This window comes from Rhinoderma darwinii, unplaced genomic scaffold (assembly GCF_050947455.1).
Source record: "Rhinoderma darwinii isolate aRhiDar2 unplaced genomic scaffold, aRhiDar2.hap1 Scaffold_721, whole genome shotgun sequence".
NCBI lineage: Eukaryota > Metazoa > Chordata > Amphibia > Anura > Rhinodermatidae > Rhinoderma > Rhinoderma darwinii.
Window position 1 is genome coordinate 89,349 of NW_027464282.1, and position 15,586 is coordinate 104,934.

Genomic DNA, 15,586 nt, shown 5'->3' on the forward strand with positions numbered 1-15,586 from the left:
ACTGGCACATGGTAGAGGCGTTGGTGTAGCGGTGTAGTGACTGGCACATGGTAGACGCGTTGGTGTAGCGGTGTAGTGACTGGCACATGGTAGAGGCGTTGGTGTAGCGGTGTAGTGACTGGCACATGGTAGACGCGTTGGTGTAGCGGTGTAGTGACTGGCACATGGTAGAGGCGTTGGTGTAGCGGTGTAGTGACTGGCACATGGTAGAGGCGTTGGTGTAGCGGTGTAGTGACTGGCACATGGTAGACGCGTTGGTGTAGCGGTGTAGTGACTGGCACATGGTAGACGCGTTGGTGTAGCAGTGTAGTGACTGGCACATGGTAGACGCGTTGGTGTAGCAGTGTAGTGACTGGCACATGGTAGAGGCGTTGGTGTAGCGGTGTAGTGACTGGCACATGGTAGAGGCGTTGGTGTAGCGGTGTAGTGACTGGCACATGGTAGAGGCGTTGGTGTAGCGGTGTAGTGACTGGCACATGGTAGACACGTTGGTGTAGCGGTGTAGTGACTGGCACATGGTAGAGGCGTTGGTGTAGCAGTGTAGTGACTGGCACATGGTAGAGGCGTTGGTGTAGCAGTGTAGTGACTGGCACATGGTAGACGCGTTGGTGTAGCAGTGTAGTGACTGGCACATGGTAGAGGCGTTGGTGTAGCGGTGTAGTGACTGGCACATGGTAGAGGCGTTGGTGTAGCGGTGTAGTGACTGGCACATGGTAGACGCGTTGGTGTAGCGGTGTAGTGACTGGCACATGGTAGAGGCGTTGGTGTAGCGGTGTAGTGACTGGCACATGGTAGACGCGTTGGTGTAGCAGTGTAGTGACTGGCACATGGTAGACGCGTTGGTGTAGCGGTGTAGTGACTGGCACATGGTAGAGGCGTTGGTGTAGCAGTGTAGTGACTGGCACATGGTAGAGGCGTTGGTGTAGCAGTGTAGTGACTGGCACATGGTAGACGCGTTGGTGTAGCAGTGTAGTGACTGGCACATGGTAGAGGCGTTGGTGTAGCAGTGTAGTGACTGGCACATGGTAGAGGCGTTGGTGTAGCGGTGTAGTGACTGGCACATGGTAGAGGCGTTGGTGTAGCAGTGTAGTGACTGGCACATGGTAGACGCGTTGGTGTAGCGGTGTAGTGACTGGCACATGGTAGAGGCGTTGGTGTAGCAGTGTAGTGACTGGCACATGGTAGAGGCGTTGGTGTAGCAGTGTAGTGACTGGCACATGGTAGACGCGTTGGTGTAGCGGTGTAGTGACTGGCACATGGTAGAGGCGTTGGTGTAGCAGTGTAGTGACTGGCACATGGTAGACGCGTTGGTGTAGCAGTGTAGTGACTGGCACATGGTAGAGGCGTTGGTGTAGCAGTGTAGTGACTGGCACATGGTAGAGGCGTTGGTGTAGCGGTGTAGTGACTGGCACATGGTAGAGGCGTTGGTGTAGCGGTGTAGTGACTGGCACATGGTAGACGCGTTGGTGTAGCGGTGTAGTGACTGGCACATGGTAGAGGCGTTGGTGTAGCGGTGTAGTGACTGGCACATGGTAGACGCGTTGGTGTAGCAGTGTAGTGACTGGCACATGGTAGAGGCGTTGGTGTAGCGGTGTAGTGACTGGCACATGGTAGACGCGTTGGTGTAGCAGTGTAGTGACTGGCACATGGTAGACGCGTTGGTGTAGCAGTGTAGTGACTGGCACATGGTAGAGGCGTTGGTGTAGCAGTGTAGTGACTGGCACATGGTAGAGGCGTTGGTGTAGCGGTGTAGTGACTGGCACATGGTAGAGGCGTTGGTGTAGCGGTGTAGTGACTGGCACATGGTAGACGCGTTGGTGTAGCGGTGTAGTGACTGGCACATGGTAGAGGCGTTGGTGTAGCGGTGTAGTGACTGGCACATGGTAGACGCGTTGGTGTAGCAGTGTAGTGACTGGCACATGGTAGACGCGTTGGTGTAGCGGTGTAGTGACAGCAATTCTATTGTTTTTTATTCCGTTTTTCTTACAGCGTTCACCGTGCGCTATAAATGACATATTCCCTTTATCCTGCGGGGCGATACGATTACGGCGATACCAGATGTTTATAGTTTTTTTATGTCTTATGGCGTTTGCAAAATAAAATACTTTTTATAAAAAAAAAAAAACTTTTTCTGTCGCCTTATTCTAAGAACCGGAACGTTTTTTTTTTTGTTTATTATGTTTTTCTTTTACGGCATTCACCCCGCGGGATAAATAACGAAACACCTTGGCTGGTCAGGCCGTTGCGGACGCGGCGATACCAATTATGTATAGTTTATTTTTATTTTTTTATATAATAAAGGACTCAAAAGGCAAAATGGCGGATTCTGGAGATGTCTGAGGTGATGGTGATCGGAGCGAGGGAGTGACTGGTTGTGAGGAGTAAGATCTAAACTGATCATAACCCTAAGGCCTCATTCACACGACAGGGTTTCCCGGCCGGCACCCGGCTGCATTAGGAATAATAGACCCCTAATGGGGCTATTCACGCGACCGATTTTTTGACGGACGGGAAAACCGGCCGTCAAAAAATAGGACATTCTCTATTTTCGGCCGGATACACGGCCGCCCGGCTCCCATAGAAGTCTATGGGGCGGGTAATACACGGCCATCACCGGAATGTGTCCCGAGTGATGGCCGGGTATTCCGTGGCTTGCGCTCTATCTCCTCCTCCTCACAGCGCAGAGTGCATGTGAGGAGGAGGAGTTGATGCCATTCGGACGAATGGCTGTGCGCTGTACACTGTGTGGCAGGGCCGGGGTTTACAGCAGGTGGAGGGAGCACTGCGCTGGCTCCCTTCCCCTACTTGTTAAAAGCGCCCCGGCACGGCGACACCTTCCATGGCACCGCTAGTAGCTGCTGCTGCGGCTGCTACTACTGTAGCGACGCCACTATAGCAGAGCAGGGAGGTATCTCCCCGCTCTGCTATGTGCTAGCCCCACTTTAGCTCCTTGAAGGAGCGGAATCCCAGTGTTTTCGGGGATTCCGCTCCTGGACAGTGCGCTTGAGGTCTCTGTCCATATCTGGGCAGTGACATCAGGGGAAACTCCTGAAGCGGAATCCCCGAACACATGGGGATACCCCTTCAGGAGTTGCCTCTGATGTCACTGTCCAGATCTGCCCGGCCCGGAACGGATGCAAAACTTTATGCAAACCGGCCGGCAAAATGGCCGACACTCGGGCTCGGGCGGGACCCGGTCGTGTGAATCTCGTCTAAGGCAGCGGGCGTGCTGCCCAGAAGTCGAGCTAAAACGGCAACCCGGGTGAAGAGGTTGTGTAACGGTGCCCCCACCAAACCACTAGAAGTCCTAGTAGGCCATGAAGTGTTCCTGCCCTTGCCAGTGGCCACCGGTCAGGAATTATTAGGAGCCACGGTGCTGATCCAGCCAGTCCTGCAAGGAAAAGGGACATCTGTGACCAGGACCATTGTACAGTCCAAGCGGGGCAGGCGCTGCTAAGAGCGGTAAATGTCACCAAGAACGATGTGATCCCGGGAGCAGAAGGTGCTTCTCCATTTCTCACGTAGCACTAGGGCCACATATGGGATATTTCGAAACATATTGAGTTTCATTTCTCTGTTTACATTTCTCTGCGTTCCAGGAAAAAAAGATTCAAATTGTCTTATCTGCCCCAAAAAATGTAATGTGTAAATTTATTTTTACTTTGCTTTCATTCCCGTGAATCTAAAGAAACTTTCTAGATGCTGCTTTAAATACTTTGAGGTGCGGGTTTTAGAAATGGGGTAATTTATATGGGATTTCTGACATATAGACCCCCTAAAGCAAGGTAAGAACTAAATTGGTCCCTAAAAAAAAATTGGTTTTGGAAATGTTCTTGAAGAAGAAAAAAATTGCCGCTAAGAAGAGGCGTAGCTATGGGTTTAGAATGGGAAGGCGGGGGATATCTGAGTGAACCCCAAACCTGTGGCCCCCCCACACACAGTATAATGATCCCTTAGTGGCCCCCACACAGTATAATGCCCTTATATCTGCCCACACACAGGATAATGCCCCTATAGCTGACCCTACATAGTATAATGCCCCCAAAGTGGCCCCCACACAGTATATTTCCCCATTGCAGCCCCCCATACTCAGTATAATGCCCCCATAGCTGCCCCCACACAGTATAATGCCCCATAGCTGCCACCACACAGTATAATGCCCCCATAGCTGCCCCCACAGTATAATGCCCCATAGCTGCCACCACACAGTATAATGCCCCCATAGCTGCCCCCACACAGTATAATGTCCCCATAGCTGCCCCCACACAGTATAATGCCCCCATAGCTGCCCCCACACAGTATAATGCCCCCATAGCTGCCACCACACAGTATAATGCCACATAGCTGCCACCACACAGTATAATGCCCCATAGCTGCCCCCACACAGTATAATGCCCCATAGCTGCCACCACACAGTATAATGCCCCATAGCTGCCACCACACAGTATAATGCCCCATAGCTACCTCCACACAGTATAATGTCCCCATAACTGCCTCCACACAGTATAATGCCCCCACAGCTGCCTCCACACAGTATAATGCCCCCATAGCTGCCACCACACAGTATAATGTCCCCATAGCTGCCCCCACACAGTATAATGCCCCCATAGCTGCCCCCACACAGTATAATGCCCCCATAGCTGCCACCACACAGTATAATGCCACATAGCTGCCACCACACAGTATAATGCCCCATAGCTGCCCCCACACAGTATAATGCCCCATAGCTGCCACCACACAGTATAATGCCCCATAGCTGCCACCACTTAGTATAATGCCCCATAGCTGCCCCCACACAGTATAATGCCCCCATAGCTGCCACCACACAATATAATGCCCCATAACTGCCTCCACACAGTATAATGCCCCATAGCTGCCACCACACAGTATAATGCCCCCATAGCTGCCACCACACAATATAATGCCCCATAACTGCCTCCACACAGTATAATGCCCCATAGCTGCCCCCACACAGTATAATGTCCCCATAGCTGCCTCCACACAGTATAATGTCCCCACAGCTGCCTCCACACAGTATAATGCCCCCACAGCTGCCCCCACACAGTATAATGTCCCCATAGCTGCCCCCACACAGTATAATGTCCCCATAGCTGCCACCACACAGTATAATGCCCCATAGCTGCCACCACACAGTATAATGCCCCCATAGCTGCCTCCACACAGTATAATGTCCCCACAGCTGCCTCCACACAGTATAATGTCCCCACAGCTGCCCCCACACAGTATAATGCCCCATAGCTGCCTCCACACAGTATAATGCCACCATAGCTGCCTCCACACAGTATAATGTCCCCATAGCTGCCTCCACACAGTATAATGCCACCATAGCTGCCCCCACACAGTATAATGTCCCCATAGCTGCCTCCACACAGTATAATGCCACCATAGCTGCCCCCACACAGTATAATGTCCCCATAGCTGCCTCCACACAGTATAATGCCACCATAGCTGCCCCCACACAGTATAATGTCCCCATAGCTGCCCCCACACAGTATAATGTCCCCATAGCTGCCCCCACACAGTATAATGCCACCATAGCTGCCCCCACACAGTATAATGTCCCCATAACTGCCTCCACACAGTATAATGTCCCCATAGCTGACCCCACACAGTATAATGCCACCATAGCTGCCCCCACACAGTATAATGTCCCCATAGCTGCCCCCACACAGTATAATGTCCCCATAGCTGCCCCCACACAGTATAATGCCACCATAGCTGCCACCACACAATATAATGCCCCATAACTGCCTCCACACAGTATAATGCCCCATAGCTGCCACCACACAGTATAATGCCCCCATAACTGCCTCCACACAGTATAATGCCCCATAGCTGCCACCACACAGTATAATGCCCCCATAGCTGCCACCACACAATATAATGCCCCATAACTGCCTCCACACAGTATAATGCCCCATAGCTGCCCCCACACAGTATAATGTCCCCATAGCTGCCTCCACACAGTATAATGTCCCCACAGCTGCCTCCACACAGTATAATGTCCCCACAGCTGCCCCAACACAGTATAATGTCCCCATAGCTGCCCCCACACAGTATAATGTCCCCATAGCTGCCACCACACAGTATAATGCCCCATAGCTGCCACCACACAGTATAATGCCCCCATAGCTGCCTCCACACAGTATAATGTCCCCATAGCTGCCTCCACACAGTATAATGCCACCATAGCTGCCCCCGCACAGTATAATGTCCCCATAGCTGCCTCCACACAGTATAATGCCACCATAGCTGCCCCCACACAGTATAATGTCCCCATAGCTGCCCCCACACAGTATAATGTCCCCATAGCTGCCCCCACACAGTATAATGCCACCATAGCTGCCCCCACACAGTATAATGTCCCCATAACTGCCTCCACACAGTATAATGTCCCCATAGCTGCCCCCACACAGTATAATACCCCCATAGCTGCCCCCACACAGTATAATGTCCCCATAGCTGCCCTCACACAGTATAATGTCCCCATAGCTGCCCCCACACAGTATAATGCCACCATAGCTGCCACCACACAATATAATGCCCCATAACTGCCTCCACACAGTATAATGCCCCATAGCTGCCACCACACAGTATAATGTCCCCATAGCTGCCACCACACAGTATAATGTCCCCATAGCTGCCCCCACACAGTATAATGCCCCATAGTGCCCCCACACAGTATATTGTCCCCATAGCTGCCTCCACACAGTATAATGCCACCATAGCTGCCCCCACACAGTATAATGTCCCCATAACTGCTTCCACACAGTATAATGTCCCCATAACTGCTTCCACACAGTATAATGTCCCCATAGCTGCCTCCACACAGTATAATGTCCCCATAGCTGCCACCACACAGTATAATGCCACCATAGCTGCCCCCACACAGTATAATGTCCCCATAACTGCTTCCACACAGTATAATGTCCCCATAGCTCTGCCCCCACACAGTATAATGTCCCCATAGCTGCCACCACACAGTATAATGTCCCCATAGCTGCCCCCACACAGTATAATGTCCCCATAGCTGCCCCCACACAGTATAATGCCCCCATAGCTGCCCCACACAGTATAATGTCACCATAGCTGCCCCCACACAGTATAATGTCCCCATAGCTGCCCCCACACAGTATAATGCCACCATAGCTGCCCCCACACAGTATAATGTCCCCATAGCTGCCTCCACACAGTATAATGCCACCATAGCTGCCCCAACACAGTATAATGTCCCCATAGCTGCCCCCACACAGTATAATGTCCCCATAGCTGCCACCACACAGTATAATGTCCCCATAGCTGCCTCCACACAGTATAATGTCCCCATAGCTGCCCCCACACAGTATAATGCCCCATAGCTGCCCCCACACAGTATAATGCCCCATAGCTGCCCCCACACAGTGTAATGCCATCATAGCTGCCCCCACACAGTATAATGTCCCCATAACTGCCTCCACACAGTATAATGCCCCCATAGCTGCCCCCACACAGCATAATGCCCCCATAGCTGCCACCACACAGTATAATGCCCCCATAGCTGCCACCACACAGTATAATGCCCCATAGCTGCCTCCACACAGTATAATGTCCCATAGCTGCCCCCACACAGTATAATGCCAAATAGCTGCCACCACACAGTATAATGTCCCATAGCTGCCCCCACACAGTATAATGCCCCATAGCTGCCCCCACACAGTATAATGCCCCCATAGCTGCCTCCACACAGTATAATGCCCCATAACTGCCTCCACACAGTATAATGCCCCATAGCTGCCTCCACACAGTATAATGCCCCATAGCTGCCACCACACAGTATAATGCCCCATAACTGCCTCCACACAGTATAATGTCCCCATAGCTGCCACCATACAGTATAATGTCCCCATAGCTGCCACCACACAGTATAATGCCCCCATAGCTGCCACCACACAGTATAATGCCCCCATAGCTGCCTCCACACAGTATAATGCCCCCATAGCTGCCACCACACAGTATAATGCCCCATAGCTGCCTCCACACAGTATAATGCCCCATAACTGCCTCCACACAGTATAATGCCCCATAACTGCCTCCACACAGTATAATGCCCCATAGCTGCCTCCACACAGTATAATGCCCCATAGCTGCCACCACACAGTATAATGCCCCATAACTGCCTCCACACAGTATAATGTCCCCATAGCTGCCACCATACAGTATAATGTCCCCATAGCTGCCACCACACAGTATAATGCCCCCATAGCTGCCACCACACAGTATAATGCCCCCATAGCTGCCTCCACACAGTATAATGCCCCCATAGCTGCCACCACACAGTATAATGCCCCATAGCTGCCTCCACACAGTATAATGTCCCATAGCTGCCCTCCACACAGTATAATGTCCCCATAGCTGCCTCCACACAGTATAATGTCCCCATAGCTGCTCCATACAGTATAATGTCCCCCATAGCTGCCTCCACACAGTATAATGTCCCCATAGCTGCCACCATACAGTATAATGCCCCCATAGCTGCCACCATACAGTATAATGCCCCCCATAGCTGCCTCCACACAGTATAATGTCCCCATAGCTGCCTCCACACAGTATAATGCCCCCATAGCTGCCCCCACACAGTATAATGTCCTCACAGCTGCCACCACACAGTATAATGCCCCATAGCTGCCACCACACAGTATAATACCCCATAGCTGCCACCACACAGTATAATGTCACCATAGCTGCCTCCACACAGTATAATGCCCCCATAGCTGCCACCATACAGTATAATGCTCCCATAGCTGCCTCCACACAGTATAATGTCCCCATAGCTGCCACCATACACTATAATGCCCCCATAGCTGCCCCCACACAGTATAATGCCCCCATAGCTGCCTCCACACAGTACAATGCCCCATAGCTGCCACCACACAGTATAATGTCACCATAGCTGCCTCCACACAGTATAATGCCCCCATAGCTGCCACCATACAGTATAATGCCCCCATAGCTGCCCCCACACAGTATAATGCCCCCATAGCTGCCTCCACACAGTATAATGCCCCATAGCTGCCACCATACAGTATAATGTCCCCATAGCTGCCTCCACACAGTATAATGTCCCCATAGCTGCCTCCCACACAGTATAATGTCCCCATAGCTGCCACCACACAGTATAATGTCCCCATAGCTGCCACCACACAGTATAATGTCCCCATAGCTGCCTCCACACAGTATAATGTCCCCATAGCTGCCTCCACACAGTATAATGTCCCCATAGCTGCCACCACACAGTATAATGTCCCCATAGCTGCCTCCACACAGTATAATGTCCCCATAGCTGCCTCCACACAGTATAATGTCCCCATAGCTGCCTCCACACAGTATAATGCCCCCATAGCTGCCTCCACACGGTATAATGTCCCCATAGCTGCCTCCACACAGTATAATGTCCCCATAGCTGCCTCCACACAGTATAATGCCCCCATAGCTGCCTCCACACGGTATAATGTCCCCATAGCTGCCACCATACAGTATAATGCCCCCACACAGTATAATGTCCCCATAGCTGCCTCCACACAGTATAATGTCCCCATAGCTGCCTCCACACAGTATAATGCCCCCATAGCTGCCTCCACACAGTATAATGTCCCCATAGCTGCCACCATACATTATAATGTCCCCATAGCTGCCACCACACAGTATAATGCCCCATAGCTGCCTCCACACAGTATAATGTCCCATAGCTGCCCTCCACACAGTATAATGTCCCCATAGCTGCCTCCACACAGTATAATGTCCCCATAGCTGCTCCATACAGTATAATGTCCCCCATAGCTGCCTCCACACAGTATAATGTCCCCATAGCTGCCACCATACAGTATAATGTCCCCATAGCTGCCTCCACACAGTATAATGCCACCATAGCTGCCCCCACACAGTATAATGTCCCCATAGCTGCCCCCACACAGTATAATGTCCCCATAGCTGCCCCCACACAGTATAATGCCACCATAGCTGCCCCACACAGTATAATGTCCCCATAACTGCCTCCACACAGTATAATGCCCCCATAACTGCCTCCACACAGTATAATGTCCCCATAGCTCTGCCCCCACACAGTATAATGTCCCCATAGCTGCCACCACACAGTATAATGCCACCATAGCTGCCCCCACACAGTATAATGCCCCCATAACTGCCTCCACACAGTATAATGTCCCCATAGCTCTGCCCCCACACAGTATAATGTCCCCATAGCTGCCTCCACACAGTATAATGCCACCATAGCTGCCCCCACACAGTATAATGTCCCCATAGCTGCCCCACACAGTATAATGTCCCCATAGCTGCCCCCACACAGTATAATGCCACCATAGCTGCCCCCACACAGTATAATGTCCCCATAACTGCCTCCACACAGTATAATGCCCCCATAGCTGCCCCCACACAGCATAATGCCCCCATAGCTGCCACCACACAGTATAATGCCCCCATAGCTGCCACCACACAGTATAATGCCCCATAGCTGCCTCCACACAGTATAATGTCCCATAGCTGCCCCCACACAGTATAATGCCACATAGCTGCCACCACACAGTATAATGCCCCATAGCTGCCCCCACACAGTATAATGCCACCATAGCTGCCCCCACACAGTATAATGCCCCCATAGCTGCCACCACACAGTATAATGCCCCATAACTGCCACCATACAGTATAATGTCCCCATAGCTGCCACCACACAGTATAATGCCCCATAGCTGCCTCCACACAGTATAATGTCCCATAGCTGCCCTCCACACAGTATAATGTCACCATAGCTGCCCCACACAGTATAATGTCCCCATAACTGCCTCCACACAGTATAATGCCCCCATAACTGCCTCCACACAGTATAATGTCCCCATAGCTCTGCCCCCACACAGTATAATGTCCCCATAGCTGCCACCACACAGTATAATGCCACCATAGCTGCCCCCACACAGTATAATGCCCCCATAACTGCCTCCACACAGTATAATGTCCCCATAGCTCTGCCCCCACACAGTATAATGTCCCCATAGCTGCCTCCACACAGTATAATGCCACCATAGCTGCCCCCACACAGTATAATGTCCCCATAGCTGCCCCACACAGTATAATGTCCCCATAGCTGCCCCCACACAGTATAATGCCACCATAGCTGCCCCCACACAGTATAATGTCCCCATAACTGCCTCCACACAGTATAATGCCCCCATAGCTGCCCCCACACAGCATAATGCCCCCATAGCTGCCACCACACAGTATAATGCCCCCATAGCTGCCACCACACAGTATAATGCCCCATAGCTGCCTCCACACAGTATAATGTCCCATAGCTGCCCCCACACAGTATAATGCCACATAGCTGCCACCACACAGTATAATGCCCCATAGCTGCCCCCACACAGTATAATGCCACCATAGCTGCCCCCACACAGTATAATGCCCCCATAGCTGCCACCACACAGTATAATGCCCCATAACTGCCACCATACAGTATAATGTCCCCATAGCTGCCACCACACAGTATAATGCCCCATAGCTGCCTCCACACAGTATAATGTCCCATAGCTGCCCTCCACACAGTATAATGTCCCCATAGCTGCCTCCACAGTATAATGTCCCCATAGCTGCTCCATACAGTATAATGTCCCCCATAGCTGCCTCCACACAGTATAATGTCCCCATAGCTGCCACCATAAAGTATAATGCCCCCATAGCTGCCACCATACAGTATAATGCCCCCCATAGCTGCCTCCACACAGTATAATGTCCCCATAGTTGCCTCCACACAGTATAATGCCCCCATAGCTGCCCCCACACAGTATAATGTCCCCACAGCTGCCACCACACAGTATAATGCCCCATAGCTGCCACCACACAGTATAATACCCCATAGCTGCCACCACACAGTATAATGTCACCATAGCTGCCTCCACACAGTATAATGCCCCCATAGCTGCCACTATACAGTATAATGCTCCCATAGCTGCCCCCACACAGTATAATGCCCCCATAGCTGCCTCCACACAGTATAATGCCCCATAGCTGCCACCACACAGTATAATGTCCCCATAGCTGCCCCCCATACAGTATAATGCCCCCATAGCTGCCACCATACAGTATAATGCCCCCATAGCTGCCCCCACACAGTATAATGCCCCCATAGCTGCCTCCACACAGTATAATGCCCCATAGCTGCCACCACACAGTATAATGTCACCATAGCTGCCTCCACACAGTATAATGCCCCCATAGCTGCCACCATACAGTATAATGCCCCCATAGCTGCCCCCACACAGTATAGTGCCCCCATAGCTGCCTCCACACAGTATAATGCCCCATAGCTGCCACCATACAGTATAATGTCCCCATAGCTGCTTCCACACAGTATAATGTCCCCATAGCTGCCTCCCACACAGTATAATGTCCCCATAGCTGCCACCACACAGTATAATGTCCCCATAGCTGCCTCCACACAGTATAATGTCCCCATAGCTGCCTCCACACAGTATAATGTCCTCATAGCTGCTTCTACACAGTATAATGTCCCATAGCTGCCCCCACACAGTATAATGTCCCCATAGCTGCCACCATACAGTATAATGTCCCCATAGCTGCCTCCACACAGTATAATGCCCCCATAGCTGCCTCCACACGGTATAATGTCCCCATAGCTGCCTCCACACAGTATAATGTCCCCATAGCTGCCTCCACACAGTATAATGCCCCCATAGCTGCCTCCACACAGTATAATGTCCCCATAGCTGCCACCATACAGTATAATGTCCCCATAGCTGCCACCACACAGTATAATGCCCCCATAGCTGACACCACACAGTATAATGCCCCATAGCTGCCTCCACACAGTATAATGTCCCATAGCTGCCCTCCACACAGTATAATGTCCCCATAGCTGCCTCCACACAGTATAATGTCCCCATAGCTGCTCCATACAGTATAATGTCCCCCATAGCTGCCTCCACACAGTATAATGTCCCCATAGCTGCCACCATACAGTATAATGCCCCCATAGCTGCCACCATACAGTATAATGCCCCCCATAGCTGCCTCCACACAGTATAATGTCCCCATAGCTGCCTCCACACAGTATAATGCCCCCATAGCTGCCCCCACACAGTATAATGTCCCCACAGCTGCCACCACACAGTATAATACCCCATAGCTGCCACCACACAGTATAATGTCACCATAGCTGCCTCCACACAGTATAATGCCCCCATAGCTGCCTCCACACAGTATAATGCCCCATAGCTGCCTCCACACAGTATAATGCCCCATAGCTGCCTCCACACAGTATAATGCCCCATAGCTGCCTCCACACAGTATAATGCCCCATAGCTGCCTCCACACAGTATAATGTCCCCATAGCTGCCCCCACACAGTATAATGCCCCATAGCTGCCCCCACACAGTATAATGCCCCATAGCTGCCTCCACACAGTATAATGTCCCCATAGCTGCCTCCACACAGTATAATGCCCCATAGCTGCCCTCACACAGTATAATGCCCCATAGCTGCCTACACACAGTATAATGCCCCCATAACTGCCCCCACACAGTATAATGTCCCCATAGCTGCTTCCACACAGTATAATGTCCCCATAGCTGCCCCTCCACACAGTATAATGCCCCATAGCTGCCTCCACACAGTATAATGCCCCATAGCTGCCTCCACACAGTATAATGCCCCATAGCTGCCTCCACACAGTATAATGCCCCATAGCTGCCCCCACACAGTATAATGCCCCATAGCTGCCTCCACACAGTATAATGTCCCCATAGCTGCCTCCACACAGTATAATGTCCCCATAGCTGCCTCCACACAGTATAATGTCCCCATAGCTGCCACCACACAGTATAATGTCCCCATAGCTGCCCCTCCACACAGTATAATGCCCCATAGCTACCTCCACACAGTATAATGTCCCCATAGCTGCCTCCACACAGTATAATGTCCCCATAGCTGCCCACCATACAGTATAATGCCCCCATAGCTGCCACCATACAGTATAGTGCCCCATAGCTGCGACCATACAGTATAATGCCCCCATAGCTGCCCCCCATACAGTATAATGCCCCCATAGCTGCCCCCACACAGTATAATGCCCCCATAGCTGCCACCACACAGTATAATGCCCCATAGCTGCCCCCACACAGTATAATGTCCCCACAGCTGCCACCACACAGTATAATGCCCCATAGCTGCCACCACACAGTATAATGCCCCATAGCTGCCCCCCATACAGTATACTACCCCATAGCTGCCACCACACAGTATAATGTCCCCATAGCTGCCCCCCATACAGTATAGTGCCCCCATAGCTGCCACCATACAGTATAGTGCCCCATAGCTGCCACCATACAGTATAGTGCCCCCATAGCTGCCTCCACACAGTATAATGTCCCCATAGCTGCCACCACACAGTATAATGCCCCATAGCTGCCTCCACACAGTATAATGCCCCATAGCTGCCCCCCATACAGTATAATGCACCCATAGCTGCCCCCACACAGTATAGTGCCCTATAGCTGCCCCCACACAGTATAATGCCCCATAGCTGCCCCCATACAGTATAATGCACCCATAGCTGCCCCCACACAGTATAGTGCCCTATAGCTGCCACCACACAGTATAATGCCCCATAGCTGCCTCCCACACAGTATAATGCCCCCATAGCTGCCTCCCACACAGTATAATGCTCCCATAGCTGCCTCCACACAGTATAATGCCCCCATAGCTTCCACCACACAGTATAATGTCCCCATAGCTGCCACGACACAGTATAATGCCCCCATAGCTGCCAACACACAGTATAATGCCCCATAGCTGCCACCACACAGTATAATGCCCCATAGCTGCCACCACACAGTATAATGCCCCCATAGCTGCCCCCTATACAGTATAATGCCCCCATAGCTGCCACCATACAGTATAATGTCCCCATAGCTGCCTCCACACAGTATAATGTCCCCATAGCTGCCACCACACAGTATAATGCCCCCCATAGCTGCCACCATACAGTATAATGTCCCCATAGCTGCCACCATACAGTATATTTCCCCATAGTGCCCCCACACAGTATAATGCCCCCATAGCTGCCACCATACAGTATAATGTCCCCATAGCTGCCCCCACACAGTATAATGCCCCCATAGCTGCCACCAGACAGTATAATGTCCCCATAGCTGCCTCCACACAGTATAATGTCCCCATAGCTGCCACCACACAGTATAATGTCCCCATAGCTGCCACCACACAGTATAATGTCCCCATAGCTGCCCCACACAGTATAATGTCCCCATAGCTGCCCCCACACAGTATAATGCCCCCATAGCTGCCCCACACAGTATAATGCCCCCATAGCTGCCCCCCATACAGTATAATGCCCCCATAGCTGCCACCACACAGTATAATGCCCCATAGCTGCCTCCACACAGTATAATGCCCCATAGCTGCCCCCCATACAGTATAATGCACCCATAGCTGCCCCCACACAGTATAGTGCCCTATAGCTGCCCCCACACAGTATAATGCC

The 15,586-nt window shown here is 51.5% G+C and overlaps 1 protein-coding gene across 1 annotated transcript in view; it reads right to left on the minus strand.

Annotated features, from left to right (window-relative positions):
• Window positions 1-3,361: 3,361 nt before the first annotated feature.
• Window positions 3,362-15,586, minus strand: part of LOC142729569 (actin-like protein 6B) — a 41,100-nt gene continuing 28,875 nt past the window's right edge. The window contains exon 5 of the mRNA XM_075849254.1: window positions 3,362-3,391. Coding sequence (XP_075705369.1) covers window positions 3,362-3,391 — 30 coding nt within the window. The remainder of the gene's footprint in view (window positions 3,392-15,586) is intronic.